The sequence below is a fragment of the Onychostruthus taczanowskii genome, unplaced genomic scaffold, assembly GCF_017590055.1.
Source record: "Onychostruthus taczanowskii isolate IOZ18803 unplaced genomic scaffold, ASM1759005v1 scaffold52, whole genome shotgun sequence".
Taxonomy (NCBI): Eukaryota; Metazoa; Chordata; class Aves; order Passeriformes; family Passeridae; genus Onychostruthus; species Onychostruthus taczanowskii.
In genome coordinates this window covers 1,545,506-1,561,536 of record NW_024502791.1, presented here as the reverse complement: position 1 = coordinate 1,561,536, position 16,031 = coordinate 1,545,506, and the positions used below count along the sequence as shown (strand labels likewise).

General features: G+C 35.4%; 1 protein-coding gene across 1 annotated transcript in view; it reads left to right on the top strand.

Annotated features, from left to right (window-relative positions):
- Positions 1-16,031, top strand: part of CCDC171 (coiled-coil domain containing 171) — a 145,273-nt gene that overhangs the window by 38,910 nt on the left and 90,332 nt on the right. The window contains 3 exon segments of the mRNA XM_041416474.1: positions 5,870-5,972; positions 11,871-11,974; positions 14,769-14,858. Coding sequence (XP_041272408.1) covers positions 5,870-5,972; positions 11,871-11,974; positions 14,769-14,858 — 297 coding nt within the window.

The window sequence follows — 16,031 nt, the reverse complement described above, 5'->3', positions numbered from 1 at the left end:
CCCAAAAAGCAGACAGCTATAGCGGAAACAATGTATAAATAACATTCAATATACTGTTATTAGGCTTCCCTTTACTTATGCTAAAATTGTGTGAAATTGTCAGTGCGTTCTCTTCCTTTTATTTCCACGTCCTGCTTTCTTGATCTGTTAATTACTTTCTTATATTTTGTACAATTATTAGACATCCTGAATACATCTTTTCCACTTCAGTCTGGTAATCTTAAATTGGTTTCTCACGGTACTGTTAACATACAAGTTAATGTGTTTGTTTGTAAAATATTTGTGAGATACACAAAGTACATTATTTTGAAACTTTATATGAAAAAGTGCTTTTTTTCCCTTAATGGATCAGTTGAATGTCCAGTAAAGTAGTTATTCTGGTTGTAATTTTAAATACCAGCACGTTGCAGAAGTTTGCCAGAAACTTGCATGGGTCAAATGTGATAGGATCTGTTACTATCAAACAAAATTGCTTATGAATGCTCAGCATGAGAAAGCTCTCAATATTTGCATTATATTTACTTGAGGAAATTGGTCTCAAGCTTGTCATTATCTAGCTAGGGTTTCTAGAAATTTTTAGTTTCAAGAACAGGAATTTAGAATGACCATTGTGATTTAACACTTCATTTAAATTGAAACAGCCCCAGCTGTATTCCTGTCCCATGGAAAGAATAAGAGGTATCTTTAGGAGTTTTAAGTTACTCAGGATATTTACATTTTTAGTACCTAATTGTGGATGATTTTGGCATGGGACAAGTAGGAGATGTTAAACCTTTATTTTATGAGAAATGCAAATTCAAATTTGGGAAATTTGACAGTTCATCAGAATGCATATTAGGAAAGTGAAATAATTAAAATATTGTATTGTATTATAAATTCCTTTGATTTCGAAGGTGTATTTATTTCCACCCCTTTTAACAGATTCTATTAGAACTAGCATAATTTGTATATAAGTTGTGTAATAGATTGCACACAGCTTGTCTTTTCCCCCATGGCATGTAAATCTTTCTCTTACAGCCATGCCTGAAGTCATGCTCTGTTTGCATCTTACCTGTCCATAAACACCTTGTAGGTTCTGATACACTGAATGTCAGAACAGAAATATTTGAGAATCTAGTTCCAGGATATACACATTAAGCATTGTTCTTTAGCAGAAGTTGCCTAGGTATTTATTTAAGAGACCATGAAGCACCCTGAGGATTATAATTCTGTTCTACAACTTCTGTGGAGTAGAAACTGGTACACAGTGGCAAACATGTAAATGTCATCTAGGCAATTTAATGTGGACAGTTTCTTTCAGAAAAAAAAAAAGAAATCCCAGTCCTGATACACACTCTTCATTAATTTTGTGCATTAGCTGTTGTGTTGTTTTACATTGATTGTTTTTTTAACTTGCCTTAACATAGGGGAAGAGTTTTTCTTCCCAGCTGTTACTTCTATTATTGTCCTAATGTAGGAAGACTAGTTACTCTGAAGCATATGCTTAAATGATCTACTGCAAACAAACCAATTTTTTAATTTATTGGGGAATTGCAAAGGTCACTCAAACTGTGATGTCCTGGTGTTGGAAGATAGGTATCTAAAATTGAAAAGTGCAGTTCTCAAAAAATATTCTCTGACTTGGAGAAAAAATAAACCCCAAAACCCAAGGAGATACTTCATAACATTTTCTCCCAGCAAAAGTTGTTACAAATCTCTTTTTATGGGAGGCACAAGAAGGATTTCAATAAAACTTGAGCATTTTAGGTTAATTTGTAAGACAGAGATACTAAATTTCTTGAGAGATTGTATTTAACTTACATGTGACCAGACTTCTAGAGATTTTTGAATATTCCACCTGATATAAGAAAATAAAAGAAGTATTCAATAGTTTGATAACTTGAGCAAAAATAAATAGAAGCTCAAGGAGAGAGTTTGTCAGTGATTGTTTGGTTTTTTTTGTTTTTTATAATACAATTTATGTCTGTTGGCTGAAAAATTTTTGCCATTTTTCTGCTTTACCGAGCATCACTTGAGTAAAGCCTGTGTTTTGTGAACTGTGGAGCAGTCTTTTGTATTTCTGTAAATGCTTTGATTTGCTGCCCCCAAGGTCATGCCTAGTAAACATTCTGAAACTTTTGTAAAGAATTTACATAAGCACATTTCAAGGTGTATCTGAACATGCTGCTCCTTGGTGGCTATGTGGATAGTTCTGTATTTGGCTCTTACTCTGCCATTACCAGTTGGAATTTGTACTACAGACTGAGTGGGTTAATTAGTCCATGTGCAAGAGAGCCTCCCCAGGAACCTCTTGTGACTGTAGACAAAGTAGAGAAAATTCCTCAGGAATTAAGGCAGTTCATTGTACAGCTGGACCCCAACTCCCTGCTTACTACTGCAGTGGTTTTGTTAAGGTAAGGCCTCAAAGTCCTGCCCACATGTTTATTTTCTAAAAGTTATTGAACTTGAGATACAGATGCACATTTGCAGCATCAGATTCTGTGGGCTGTCTTGGAACTGTGTATAGAGTTCACATTTATTTTAGTCAACCGTGGCTTCTGCAAAATGCTGCAAAAACAATGGGACATCATTTCTTTATGGGAACAGGAAAAAAAATCAAATACTGGTAGTTAAGGAAAGTATTTCTACAACCAAGGTAGTAGGAACTTGTCCAGATAAATAAAAATACCTTTCTGGAAGATTAATACAAGTCTGACAGTGAATGGAAGAATTTTATAAGCAGTCGGTTTTTGGAATAGTTCAAGTTATCCTTACAGATAACCATAGAAAGTATTTGGAAAAAAGATTTTCTCCTCATTGGAGTTTACAGTATTTTCAATGAAAAATGCTTCTTTATGCTTCCTGTTAGTACTTGAATTTAGTCAGGAGTCCCCGGCATATCCATAAAGACCTCACCTTGGATTTTCAAGGTTGTTTTCAAGGATCACTGTCTAGGTGAATGGTCCATTCTGATGTACAGAAAGTCAACAAAGTCAGTAGAAGACTTATAAATTTTAATTGAGTTTACAAATATTCTTCCACCTGTTTACTAATGTGATCTGTGAAGCAAACTCTCCTTATATAAAGGCTTTAGCAGTTTTTTTGTCAACTGATTTCCCTTTTGAGATAACCTAGGAAACAATTGGACCTGTACTTTTCCAGTAGTTCTACAGGAATGGCAAAACATGTTGATGGATGGAGTTGTTGAGAAGGATTGTAATCACATCTCCTGGAACGGCTGAATCTGTCAGCTGCAATTGATTGTGTTTGATGCTATACTCATATACTCCATTTTCCTTTTCAAAGTAAAGCATTATGCATACTCCCTGTGTTTGTTCAGACTGAAGAAAACTAAGGAGATAATGGCTACTGCTGTAAACTATCAAGTGTGTGCTTGTGGAGAAGATGGAGGTACACTCTCCTTAGATCTGTGCATTAGAAGTAGAAGAGAAAACAGGAAAGTTATAATTACCTGTAAGGGGAAAACAAAAAACTTCACAATGCAGATTGTGAGATATTGGAACAGGTTGCCTGGAGGGTTTGTTGAAATGTCATCTTTGAGGATACTCAAGACTTGACTGAACAGGTTCAGAGCTGCCTAACCTGACTTCAACCATGCTGTGCTGTGATTGGGGAGTGGGACCAGATGACCTCCACAGGTCCTGTCAGCTTAAATTCAAGAGTTTATGACTGTATACATTCTTATTAGATACCTGTCAGTGAGACATAAGAAATCAGATCAATATTAGATCCTTTTGGACTATGCCTGGATTTTTAGCTGTGTAATTTACAGCAGTTTTTTTTCTTAAATTTCTGATAATGGGGACAGCAATTGAAAATAGAAGTTAGGAAGGAAAGATACTAAATACTTTGCGTTCAAGTGTAGAGAGACTGGCTAGTCTAAGTAATTTGCTTTTGATCTGTATTTTGATCTATATTGCTGTTGAAAAAGGGACTAAAATTGACTTTGGACGTATAGATGCAGTTAGCAAATAAAGTATAGAGAAGTGGTGAAGGCTGAGTAGACTAGAACACACTGACTAAACTGTAGTAAATTAACTAAACAAAATGGAAAAATTGGATAAGAAGATTGAAAAAAATTCTCACACTTTACTTTTCCATAGAAAAATGTTTTTCTGGGAAGTTTTAGTCTCACCTTCTCTGTGCTGGAGTATTTTATGTAAAAAGAATATTTATTTTATTGTGATGTTTTCATATTATTATATTTCCTTATTTTTAATTTGTGAGGTCTCTGATATGATGCCAGTACACTAGAGTAAATTACTTTATTGTCCTTTAATTCCATAAAATATTTTACTGGATCTCACCATTTACAAGTTCTATTTATATAGATAATTTTATGGAGAAGGAATTAAACATTGGTTATTTTCCAATATATAGAAGTGGTTTGGAAATTCTTTATGAAGTGTAGTACAAACTCTCACACAAGGAAAAGAGTGTAAATGCTTCAGGGGACCTAACACTGAAATACACATATGAATAATATATTAGCTGATATACAGTACATATAATTAAAATTGAAAGAGTAAAGCAAATTTATAAAATATTTAAACTGAATAGTGAAGAACACTGCAGAGAATTAAATGCATTTCTTGGTGTTTTTTTTTTTTTTTTTTAATCCTGACAGTTATATGCTACCAGTATGTAGCAGTTTTCCTGGGGAGGATGTTTCCCACACATAAGAAATTGCCTAGATTCTTTGACATGCAGTGAAGCATAACTAAAGCTACAGTCTCTAGATGTGATAGAAAACAGTAGAATTTTGCTCAGTAAAAAAGGTTAAGTTTCCATTACCAAGTAAAAATGGAAATTACACAAATATGTGTTACAATTTAGAATTTAGAAATAAATTGAGCAGTTAAAAGTCATGGGAACTTGACCATGAGTCATCTTTGACTGTAATCTTTGCTTTGTCATAATAAAATTGTCAAGTTACTTAAATCTAGTGTCCTCTTGAGTTGGGTTTGGGGGTAGGGGTGGCTGGTGTTCACTCTTTTTTTTTTTTTTTTTTTCCCTGCGTTTAAGTTTTCTAAGTTTCTGTGCTATATTTACTTTTTTTTTGTCAGTCAGCAGTTAAAATCATACATTTCCTTGAGAAGGCAAAATTCCATACACTCAAAAGGACCTTGGTCTTGTCTGGGATTATAGATGCATGACTTTGAAAACTGCAAGTTATGAGATATAAATTGAAGGGATGATTTGGTATAGTCTTTCTATTGTAGTGATTTAAAAAATCTGCTGTAGAACTTTTCTGACCTCGAAAAATTTGGTGTCTTGATTTGAAGAATAGACTGCACTTAGTGAATAGCTTTCTTTAAGAAAATTCAGTGATAGGGGCTAAGAACTCTATAGCTTTATGTTCCATGCCTGAGGATGAGGTTTTGATATTGAAGAAATCCCTATCTAGCATGGAGCATATTAACAATTGAAGCAGGCAGGTTTGCAATGAGAATAGGTGTGGGATTTGACTGAATGCCAAATCATGGATTGCTAGCCTGTCTGCCAGTAGTTGGGTGTCTTTCTGGATGCCCTTGTAGGATGTAACAATAGATTTCACTGCTTGCATAGAATTTAATGTCCATTAAGATACTTCTAAAGCAGAAGAAGATGAAGGACTAAGTTTTTATACAATCGTCTTTTGTTTTGCTTTTGAAATCCTTTATTTTATGTTGTGTGTTACAAGGTTCTTATTTGTTACATCATGTTAGGTCTCTTGGCTCAAGAAAAGATGTAAAAAAAAATACAGCAGAAATTTAAATTTTAAAAGGGAAAAGTATATAATTGTGATGTGTGTTTCTTCTGTTTACTTATTTTAATATGTTTTTTCCCCACCCTCTCTTGTCTTGTCTGTTCCTTCTGTCAAATAAAGGCCAAGAAACACCAGGTCTTTCTAACAGAGATGTATGAAAACAACATGAGAGAGCTGGAGTTACTCTTGGACAGCTTTGCTATGTCAGGCCAGCGGACAGCAGGTTAGTTGAAGGTATAAAATGACAGATGCATCTGTCAGTGTTCCAAAGTCACTACATTGTGGGAATTCTGCAGATGCCTCTTGCATTCCCTCTTCTCAACATGCTTTGATTTGATGACATGATAAGAGCAGTTCTCACAGCAGTCAAATGGCCTTGCTAGCTGAGAAAGGGTGACGGATTGTGGACCTGCTGTTGTCAGCCCAGAGCTTGATTTACAAATGCTGGGGTGTATATGATCGGTCAGAAAAGGGCTCACTTGCTGTGCTCTAAATCCAACTGAGAAAAAAGTCCTTACAGTATACCTGCAAAGGGAACAGATGTTTTGCCTGAACTGAGCCAAATTCTGAGGCAACCTTCAGCAACTTAAAGGTCATATATTCAAAAAGGTTGTGTAGGACACATGATGCAACACAATACTTTTCACAGTTGATTGTGGACACATACTATGTTGCATTCATTTAATCTGATACAATATTTCCCATTTTCAGTAAAATTAATTGTAATTCAGTGATCGTCACTCTGCTGCCTGGATTTATATATAATTATTGTATCAGATTTAACAAATTGCTGCCTGGTTAGAAATTTGAAATAGTGGCTAACATAAACAAGCTGAACTTTAACATCAAGCTAGTGATTTATTTAAAGCTTAAAATGGTACTCTTTTAAAAACCTTCATTTAAAACTTAATTCCTGTTAGAAAAATTGCATACTCTACACAAAGTGAAAATTTACAGTGAAAGTAAACTGAAAGAAAACAAGTAAAATGGAGCTTACAGAGCAAATGGGTTTGTTTTATGTATATCATGATATGTTTTTGCACTTTTTAGCAACAATAGACACAAATGGGTTGCTAAAAATACTTTTAAATGAGGATGCAGGTTTTTGTATCTTCACAAAGAGGTTTTTTTTTTTTAGGGCCTGTTGATACTGAATTTCAATAAAGAAACAACTTTTTGCGATTTCTCTTGTCCTTAAAAGGCGAGCTTGGATTCAGTGATGCCTTGATATCCTTGTATAGGCTATATGCTTCATTGTTTTGGAACTGGTATCAGTTTTATTCTGTAATTATAAATGTGATTACCATGATAATACCTGTAGGTTTACCTGTAGGCTGAAAAACTCTTTAAGACTGTAGGTTTTCCACAGTTTTACAAAGTTGCACATGCTCAAAAGGACTTTAATAACTCTGGGGGGATAATAACTCTGGATACTGCTGCCAAAGTGCAATTTCCAAAGCAGCAATTGTCTTTTGGATGGTAAGCCTTGCTGAGAACAACTTTGACTTGTTTCTATAATATTAGAAATTCAGTAACAGTACCTTTGGTATTAATTTGCTTTGTGTGAGGTAACTTTTAAACTAATTTAAATAGATCTTTTTTTTTCAAGCTTTAGGAACTCTGAAGAGGCTCTTGAGGCATATAGTAGAATTTAGTTTTGCAGTGGATTGACTGAGTCTTTACAGTCAATTACAGTTTTTTAATATTAGAATATACATTGACTAAGACTTTTGTTCTACTTATTTGCTGTGCTTTTAAATTTGAAAGTTAATTTTTAATGCTTTTGCTTTATTATATTATTACTGTGGTATACTTTTATTTTTTTGTATTTAATAGCATTTATTAAAGTCTTAAAAAATCATTGTTATTATATTTGAAATGGGAATACGTATATGCCAATAAAAGTAAAAATCTTAAATATATCTTTGTAGTGTAATTACTAGATGAGGGGCTACATGAGCCACAGCTGATAGGGAAGTCTTGTTCTTGTGGTCAACACTGAACTCAAGGGGTTGAGAGATCTACTTAAAAATTTGTCAGTATTAAAGATCCAACACTAAAGATTCAGCCTCTTAATTCAAGTGCTAATCAGTCTATGATTATTAGGCTATACAGTAAAGAGAAGACAATACTATATTTTTATAGATAGTATTGGTCGTCAGCCCAGTTGATGTGGGCCAATGCCAGGCACCCATGAAAGCTGCTTACTCATGCAGCTGGACAGAGGAGAGGAAATTTAAGGAAGGGTTCATGGTTAGGACCAGGAGCGTTCACTCATCAAATACCATCATAGGCAAAACAGGCTTAACTTACAGATATGAACTTATTACTAAAAAAATCAGAGCAGGATAAGAAAAGTAAAACAAACCCTTAAAAAAACACCTTTCCCTCATCCCTCCCTCTACCTCCTTTGCCAGCTCTATGTCCTATCCAGCTGCAAGGAGACAGGGAATGGGTGTTACAGTCAGTTCATCACCCGTGGCTTCTCCTGCTACTCAGGAGAGGAGTCCTTCTCCTGCTGCACCGCAGGGTCCCTCCCACAGGAGACAGTTCACTGAGAGCTTCTCCAACGTGGCTCCATCTCATCAGCAACAGCTCCCTCCAAACTGCTGCACCGTGGGTCCATTCCACGGGCAACAGTCCTCCCAAAACTGCTGCAGCGTGGGTCACTCTTCCATGGGGTGCAATCCTTCCAAGGACAGGCTACTCAAGCTTGGCAGCAGGAGCCCTCTCTCCACAGGCCTTCCACAGGATCACAACCTCCTCCAAGGTATCTGCCTGCTCTAGTGCGGGGCTCCTCCATGGTCTGCGGGTGGATCTATGCATCCCTGTGGCCCTACATGGGATGCATGGGCACAGCTGCCTCACCATGGGCTGCACCATGGGCTGCAGAGAAATGTGGGCCCTGGTGCCTGGAGCACCTCCTGTCCCTTCTTCTCCACTTGGTGTCTGCAGAGTTGTTCTTCTCACTTGTTCTCACTCCTGCTTCTCTGTAGTGACAATTAAAATTGCGCCACAGCATTTGTTTTGATTTGTTCTTAAACCTGTTATCACAAAATCACCATTTCTAATTGGCCCAGACTTGGCCAGTGGCACATCGCATCTTTGGAGCCACCAGGGATTGGCTCTGCCGGACGTGGTGGAAGCTTCTAGCAGCTCCTCACAGAAGCCACTCCTGGAGCCCCCCTGCTATCAAAACCCAGCCCATGCAAACCCAGTACAGATGAAAACCTAAATGGTTTTAGAAAGATTTTTTTTTCTTTATACATGTCAAAATAACAAGCATAAATCCATGTTTTCTCCTTTTCCAGTGACCTTTATACATTTTCTAGAGCATTGTTATTCTCATTGATTCATTTGCATGAATTCACTTTGTGTCTTTTCAGTTTATCACATTGTGCAGTTATTTATCAATAGGGTATGTTCTTAGGAATGTTTCTCTTCAGGAAAAATTAATTGTGGTTGTAGTAATCTGAAGAAAAAGGTGAAATGAGTGCAAAGTCCTAGGAGTGTTAACTGCTTTGAGTTAGCACCACCTTCTTTTGGTCAAAAATCTAAAACACAGCACCATATGAGCTGTTATGAAGAAAATTATCTCTTTTCCTACCCTTGGCCCAGTACAGCTAGCAGAAAGTCTGAAACAGCAGATTTAAGAGTTTATTCACTTGAATACTTCTGTAAGACTTGTATGGGGCTTGGCATTTTCCCCAAATTCTTCCTTCAAACTCTTGGGCAATACTGGGCATACACTTCAAGTACTGGGTTGGGTTTTTTATCTCATTGGTGACATGGTGCTTCTACCACAAAAGAGTGTATCTGGATTATGTTGCATGTCTCCTGCACAGTTGTATGAAGTCAGACAACATTTGGACAGCATTAAAGCTATAGGTTTGTTTTCAGATAATGCAGGTAGGCTGAATCTGTATTTCTATTGGCAGATTGAGCCTCCTAGAGATAGGGTTACAGCAAAGGCAAGGAATGACAGCATGAAAAGTTTACTGGCAAAATTCTAATTTTGGCAAACATGATATTAATAACATCATTGCAGGTTGGGACTTAAAATATGAAAATACATTATTTAGACTGTTTGACAAAAACTATGGTATGGAAGATAACTCTTGGATCGACTTGATAGGTATTGTTTTAAACTGAACGAGAATTGTATGTTACCACTTTGCTAGAGTTGCAAGTATGAAAAAATGGTGTTTATTTTTTTTGTGCAACAAGATCAATGCAGAATGTTCATACAATGGGTAGTAGTGAGAGGTTGGTCTTGTAAATGAGAAGACTGGACTGGAGCTCTGTGCATAGCTATAGCTGTGGTTATGTGATAAAAATTATTGTAAGGTCACACTTGTCACTTTCTTCAATGTGAAATCTTAACTTCTCAAAAGAGGTCAGATTTTATGAATTCTTCTTAGATTGGTTTTAAGTGTAACACTGTTGTTTGGGGTATCTCTAGGATTCACAGGGTTCTGAATTGTCATTAAGAAACTCTTGCTTTTTCCCTGACTCTACAGACTTTTAGAAACTGTGGTAAGTAGATGGAGTGGCTGATAGGACAGAGGTCTGTCACTGGGATGTGCATGCTGTAGAGCTGATCTTGCTCCTTTTACTCAAAGCAGTCTTGCAAATATATGTTGCTTTGAATAGGTGGGATTTGGCTGTAACACCTAGTCCAGCTTGAACATCCCTTTATACTTTGTGGTATTTTCAAAAGTCGGGAGAGAAGAGGCTAACTAATTGAAAGAATTTTGTAAACAGCAGTTGGCAATATGTTCTGACATGTGCACTTAAGTAAGTTTTCCACTAAGTTCTATTAGTGTGTTATGTGTAGCCTACCGGAGGAATTTAATCATTTTTATACAATGCCTTAGTAGAATTATTAATGACACTAAACATAGAATTTTGTAAAAAATGCCCTGCAAGTATGTAGGTGGCCTCCTCTGATAAGGTTTTATGGAGAGCCAAAGAAAATTCTCAGACTTTAGTACCTGATTTCACTTTATAAGCCACTCTGTGTAAATTGTATAGTGACACTGGTGATCAGCACCTCTATCATTGTTTAATTGTGCTGAGAGTTACTATGATTTAGCCTTCCTGGATTTAAAATCCCACAGATTTTTCACTTTTGCAAAAGAAGGATGCTGTTAGAGTTGGTGAAGATAGTTTTGCTTATAGAACATGTTAAAAATTGTTTCAAAGTTTTATACTATAATTTTCTACAAAGTAAGTAATAAATGCTTCTTAAGAATATAAATAATGCTGAGAGGATTGGTCTGTCAGTAACCTAGTCTTGTGGTGTAACACTAGGAAAAAAGAAAAGTTTGTTCTTGGAAGCTGAATATCAGCTGAAATCTTGTGACCTCTTGATCAATGCAGTGTTGTTTCGCCTTTTTGGCACATTGTTCTATGCACTTTGGAATGGTCTTGTTAATATGTCCCCAGTTATGGCAACAAGATCAGAAGTCTCAATCTAAAAGTTTAATAAATACATTTAGTGTGTCTATAATGGATATATCAGATTTATAATTGTACCATTACATAGGACTCTGCAAATAGATAATTTTCTTTTTTTCATTTCCTTTATAATGACTTTCAAGATAATTTAAAATGTTGTTAAGTCCTCTCCAAGCATAACATAATCATGTGATCTTTGGCTTGATAAGGCTTTAAGTAAATGAAATACTGCATTACTATATGCATGCTTAGTCACAACAGCAAAATAATGTCAGGAAAAGTGTAGCATTCTTAACTTTCAAACATGTTTTTTAAAGTATATATTTATGTGGTTTCAAAGTTGGCTTGTCTGACTGAGTGACACACGTTTGACCACAGTAGAAATAATATGTGAGACTGCATACCAAATGCATTAGCTATAAATTTAATTCAGAATTTACAGTTCTGTATCTTCTATTAAAGCTCTTATACAGATGTCTTTTAGCTATATTTGCTGTGAAAGCATGGCTATACAGCTATATCTCTCATGGCAAACAAGACTGCTCTTCAGTGTTCTGTATTGTCACTGAAGCCCTAACTAATTCTAATACCTCACATCCAGGGTGAGTAATTTTCTCTCTGTGGCTTTAAGGCTTAATTTTTGTTCTGTGTTTTCCTTCAGGCACTTGTGAGGACAAAGATAAACCTCTGAGCTGCTCTGTCGTTGAGACTTTGAGGTGTACCTTGACAGCTTACCAGAACAAGCTGGAAGATAGGTCTAATGAGGTAACACTTGCAATGTTTGGCACTATATGTATCGCATTTGGCCTGCAGCGGAACATACACTTTGCTTGTAAAAAAACAGCAGAAGAGTGGGAATGTTGAGTAGACAGCTTCAAGTATGCCTGAAGAAAAAATCTCTGTTGCTACTATTTCTCTAAGCTTGCCCTACAGTAAAGTTTCACATTTGTGGGGAAAAGGAGAACAGTTTTTTGTCTTTCTAGTTTAATTTGAATTTCTTGTTTAGTCTTTTGGGGTTATTTTAAAAAAACATTTAGGATAACAAGCCGTTCATATATAGAATTTTAGTTAAAAGAAAATGATCTAAGAGGGCAGCTGCATATACTGCAGTGTTCCTAAATACACAATGGTTGAGCCTTAGTAGTCACTGCTATCAGACGTGTAAATGGTCATGCTCCCTTGTACTTCTAAAACTGATATAATTTTCTGAGTAGAGTGTTTTCAGTGGATTCTCTTTAGCAGCTATTTTGCTATAATTTTAATTAAAATAGGACTGTTAGAATACGATCTTTAGGCTATCTAAGAAAATAATGGAAATATTTCAGTTTTGAGAAACTTACCCTTGAAAAAAATCAGATGTTTTCCATGCACTCCTACTATCCTTTTATACCACTGACTTAGAAGTTACAGTTTTGCATTTATTTTCTTGTGTGTTTTGCTAGTCTGACTAAATTACTCCTCTTGGGTGTAAATGTTTTATTAATTTGTGGCTTTAAAGGCTGTAGAAAGAAGTTAACTGCACCATTGAAACTTTTTGTACAAACTTGTGATTGGTTTTTGAATAAAACTGGCAAATACAGAAAGTCAAGGTGTGATGAGATTGTAAAGGTGCCAGCACTCTATTTCATGTTTAGGTTTTGTCTTTTGTTTTGACAAACAAAAGACAAAACCTACTGTCTAGCTAGTCGCTCAACAGGTTAAAAAAATTAAAAAGCAAAAATAAAAAAAAGAAAAGTATATCAGCTTTGCCCCTTCTATTGGGAAAAGAATGATCTCCCACAAGACCTTTGAGTTTGTTCAAGGGGCACAAAAACAAGTGACCATGGTAACAATTATACTTTTTAAACAGCAAGCACTGTTAAGTCTCTCCCAGTGAGATAAGAGAACTGATGTGTATAGTCATTATGAAACTCTTCTGAGACCCAAGTCTGGAAGCTGCAGAGTAACTAGGAACATATTACCCACAGCGAATTGTTATTTGGGAGGAGGAGCATCACGTGATAGGCAGCACAGTTGAAAAGTCGACTCAGCAGGCTTTGGCTTAGTGATGTGCTTTGTTGTGAAACTGTGCCAGAGACAGCAGTGGGGAGACCAAGGGGGTGGCTTCTAAGAAAGCAAAGAGAGTGTTCTGACAGAAAGAAGAATGAACTGTCAAGGAAAATAAATCGCAAGCAGAGCAGGACCAACAGATGACCTGCCACAAGACTTCCCAGTAGGACTGTGTGTGACTGACCCTGAAGTTGTCATATGGAGCCAGAGATCACTGAGCACCTTCGTGGTGCACAGAAAGGGCAGTGCTCTGTCCTTCTTGATTACCCCTGCCCCCACAGAGAATGCTGCTTTTGGCTTTTTATGTGTGAGATATGTTTAATAATAAAACATTTTAATAATACAATAATGGACAAGGGGACTATGAAGGGCACTGTGCAATAAAACTAGGATGTTTTGATACACAATAAGGAAGGGTTTTAGTAAGCAACACAACAGTAAGCAAATTTTAGTGGTTTTCTTTATAAAAAAATTTTCAACAAGATCCCACATATTGATGAATTTATTAATGTATGTGTACACCTATATGTATATGTGAAATCTGCTGGTAGACTTGTCATGTGTCATCTTTAACTTATTGTGTTAAACATTTGATTAAAAGATCTAGTTAGTTTGTGTAGTCACACAAACTAACAAACTAGAAAGGTGTAGAAGTGTTTTGTAGATAACTGGCTTCTGACTTTACATATAGTGCATACACCAGAATATGTTTGGATAGAGGGAAAAAACTAGTAAACCAATAAAAAGACTGGAAATATTCCAGTAGCATTCTTTAATTTACTGTAGTTATTTCTAAGGGTTCTGCCAAGTTTCCTGACATCGAAATATAAAAATAAACAAATGTAATTCATAAATTTTGTAAATTAGGTATTCTGTTTCTTAGTTGCTCCTTAAATGTCAGGCATTAGCAGTATCATCATATAAACAGAGATACAGATTATTTTGGTATGTTGTTTTCGTTTTTGAAAGTGCAAAGTGAAGATAGTACACATGATGATACCTCAGTACATATTAAGCAACCTCTGAGATTGCTTTTGCTTTTAACCCTAAAAGTCACTGTGCCTCTGTGGTACATTACTGCTTTTTACAGTATGTGAGTACTATCCAGTGCTCAGTAAAGAATCAAGCTTGTAGCTGGACAATTTCTGCAAATGGCCACTGACTTAAAAACTTGTTTTCTCAAACCATTCCCCAGATAATTTACTACAATTTCAAGTGCATTTCAGAATCTGTGTTTCTGTCAGGTATTTTGAGAGTTAATAGGATAGGTAAGAATGGACTCAATTTGGGATTCTGCCACTACTCTTTATTTTAAATCATTATAAAGGAGTTATGTAGTGTTTTGTAATGGTATGTTATTTAGATTGTGTGGAGTACAAAAACTCTTCAAGGAATGGAAGTAAATTTTGTTTTTTTTACTTTGATATACAAAATTCTTCCTTTATATTATATTGAATAGATCACTGCAGCCTTTCTGTAAAAGCCTCTTTGACTTTCATATTTTTTGCAGCTTAAGAAAACGAAGGCTTTGTGTAAAAAGATGACAAAAGAACTTGAAGTATCTGAGGAGAAAATGTGTGCTTTAAGACAAGACCTTAAGGTATGGTTTAATGAACTTAGCATAAAATATGAACATTCTGCAAAAGGTATCTTTCTGGATTAAAAGTATCTTTTTTTCTTGTCAGGATAAGTCTTTATATCATTGTAGTCTGTTGAGCAAACTAGTTTACCTCGCAAGTTTGTGTGAAACCATGCTGCTTTATCCTGGTTACCACTATAAAGTACATAATTTCAATGATTGCACTTCTGAAATAATTAAAATACATTGATAAATTTGCAGGGTATTGTTTTATATTGAAATTGTTTTCAGTGATCTTTTTTGTTTAGCCATTTTTCTCAAGAAAAGGTAAAGAGAATTTAAATACCTCTGCATATGAAGGTATATATTTTATTAAAGATGTCAATTCTTTAGTTAATTTTTTTGTGTTTATCAGAAAGGTTAATTGATGTGATGCATCAAGTTGTCTTTAACATCTATAAAGTGTGTGGCCTAAAATTTCTTGGAGTAAAAGTTACTTGAGATAAAAACACTTGAGAGCTCTTTCCTTTAGTTTTGGAACAAAATTTTGTTTTTCTGCTTTTGGCTGACACCACTTTTGTAATGTCCTGTCTGGTTAAATCAATAGCCAAGGGAGTGAGCAAGTCCTGAGGTAGTGTTTTAACTTAATCTCCCAACTAGCACTGTATTGTATTGCTGCCAAAATAGAATGTCTGTAAACACAGCGTTTTTCAGATTCTTTTTCTGAGGATATGCTGCTTTATGTTTTGTGCAGTGCTTTTCTGTAACATTCACTGAATCTTCACATTAATGGATACTTGCACATGATGTGTTGTCACCTATTATTAACTTTTTTTACTAATTTATGTTCAGAAGATTTAGGACTTCTTTTACAACACCTTTTTAAGTCACCTAAAAATTTTGCAACCCTTTCCTAGAGATACTTGTATTCTTCACACATAAACTGAGCTTGCTACACACACAGGGTACTGGTTTTTATGCAGTATGCCAGTTTTCAATCTCTCTAAATTTTTGGTATTAATATTGTATGGATGATCAAGATCTAGATTGAGTCTGAAAGCATTTGTACTAGGAAATTAAAATTACTTTAATATTTTAATGTTTTTATTTAGAATAATAAAATTTGTCATTTTCTGATGAATTTGGTGGAGTCTTTTGTATGATTTTATGGTCTGTGAAACTATGATTTTATGA